The sequence below is a fragment of the Lolium perenne genome, chromosome 2 (assembly GCF_019359855.2).
Source record: "Lolium perenne isolate Kyuss_39 chromosome 2, Kyuss_2.0, whole genome shotgun sequence".
Classification (NCBI taxonomy): domain Eukaryota; kingdom Viridiplantae; phylum Streptophyta; class Magnoliopsida; order Poales; family Poaceae; genus Lolium; species Lolium perenne.
The window spans coordinates 292,752,283-292,753,826 of NC_067245.2; the positions used below are offsets into that span (position 1 = coordinate 292,752,283).

At 62.5% G+C, this 1,544-nt stretch overlaps 1 protein-coding gene across 1 annotated transcript; it reads right to left on the bottom strand.

Moving 5' to 3' along the window:
- Positions 1–546: 546 nt before the first annotated feature.
- On the bottom strand, positions 547–1,001 carry LOC139835841 (uncharacterized). The gene is made up of 2 exons (XM_071825714.1): positions 900–1,001; positions 547–824 (listed from the first exon to the last, which is right to left on the bottom strand). Exons 1-2 carry the CDS (start codon positions 997–999, stop codon positions 547–549), a joined length of 378 nt encoding a protein of 125 aa, XP_071681815.1. The 5' UTR covers positions 1,000–1,001.
- Between the last annotated feature and the right edge of the window lie 543 nt (positions 1,002–1,544).

A 1,544-nucleotide genomic window follows, 5' to 3' on the forward strand; every position in this document is an offset into this window, starting at 1 on the left:
CCCGCTCCATCGCGGAGATGAGGCCGGAGATATCCTGCGGCGCCGCCTCTTCAGGCCACAGCATGGGTACCAGCTCTTCGGCCGCCTTCCGAAGTTCCCAGCCGAGCTTGGTGATAGGCTCGACGCGGGCAGCCATGGACGCCATGTGATCCTCCATGGAGAAATACTCCGAGCTGCCCTCGCCGGTCTCCCCGCCTCCTGGACTCGCGCGCAACGCCAACGGCTGCCGAGCCGCGTCTGCGTCTCCGGGAAGGCCGCTGCAAGACAAAGCAAGTCAGAAATCATCGAAGCCGAAATAAGCTGAAAAATGCAAATTTTCGAAGTCCTAAGCCAAAAGGAAAAGCCTGACGGCAGCCGGCAAGAACCGACTGCCACCAGCCCCAAGTTGAAAATAACGAAGAAGTTTCTGCTGCCGGCTGCCAGCAAAAGCCGGCAGCCAACAGCCGAAAGCCGGCAAAGGGAAAGGAACTTAGAGATGCACTCACCCGCCAAGCCGCGATCTAGTGCGCCAATCTCATCCGTCCAGCGCTTGGCGGTAGCCGTCAGCTACGTGGACTTGACGGTGACCTCCTCCCGCGGCACAAGCCGCTGCTTCTCCACCTCCGTTAGCCGCCGGCTCAGATCCTCCACCTTCTCCTTCTCCGCCGTCCGGAGGGAGTTGAGCTCAGCAAGGTGGTTCTGTTCCAGCAGGCGCAGCCGCGTCAGCTCCTGCTCAGCCAGCTTGAGCTTGCCGGCGGCGGATCGGCCCGCCTCCTCGCTCTCGGCGCACTGGGCACGAGCGGCTCGGAGATCCGACTCCAGCTGCGGAACCTTGGCGGCTTCAACTGCGAGGCGGCCAGAAAGAAATGTCAGCCAACCAAGACTGAAAGAAAACAAGTCAAAAGAAGCATAGAGCTTACCCTTGACAGCCTCCAGCTCGCGAGCCAAGCCGGCTCGCTCGATCTTGGCCTTGTGGTAGCTAGTCACCACCTTGTTGTACAAGACGGTGCGTCGCTCCATAACCGCCTGAAAGAAACAATCAGATACCCAGACGAAACCCGGACCGGCTCCAAGCAGCCGGACCATGCCTCGGAGGGCTACCAGGATAATAACAAAATTACAAAAACAAGAAGACACCTACCTTGTCAGCATCCTCCAGCGTTGCTAGCTGGGCAAGGGCCTCGGCGGCCTTGTTCTTAAGGCCGGCTCGGAAGCCGGAGAAGGCCATCTTCATGGGCGCCGTACCAGGCTGCCCCTCCCGGTTGAACACCTCACAAGAATCCGCCGAATGCCACGCAGCCTCCATGGTGCCGGCCGAGCCAAGGCTGGAGTCAGAGGCAGACGGCACATGCAGCAGCCGGGCCCCCTTGGCCACATGAAGGCCCTCAGATGGGCCCGGCGGGCCCCTCGTCCTCACCAGAGCCCGGGAGTCGGCGTCCTCTGAGCGCGCCGGCTTCCCCCTCGCCGGCTCCTTCCCGGTCGGCTCCCTCCTCGTCGGCTCCGAAGCTGGCGGCGGCGCGGTCGAGGCAGTCGGCCCGGTGGGAGCCGTCGCATCCGGCGCTTGA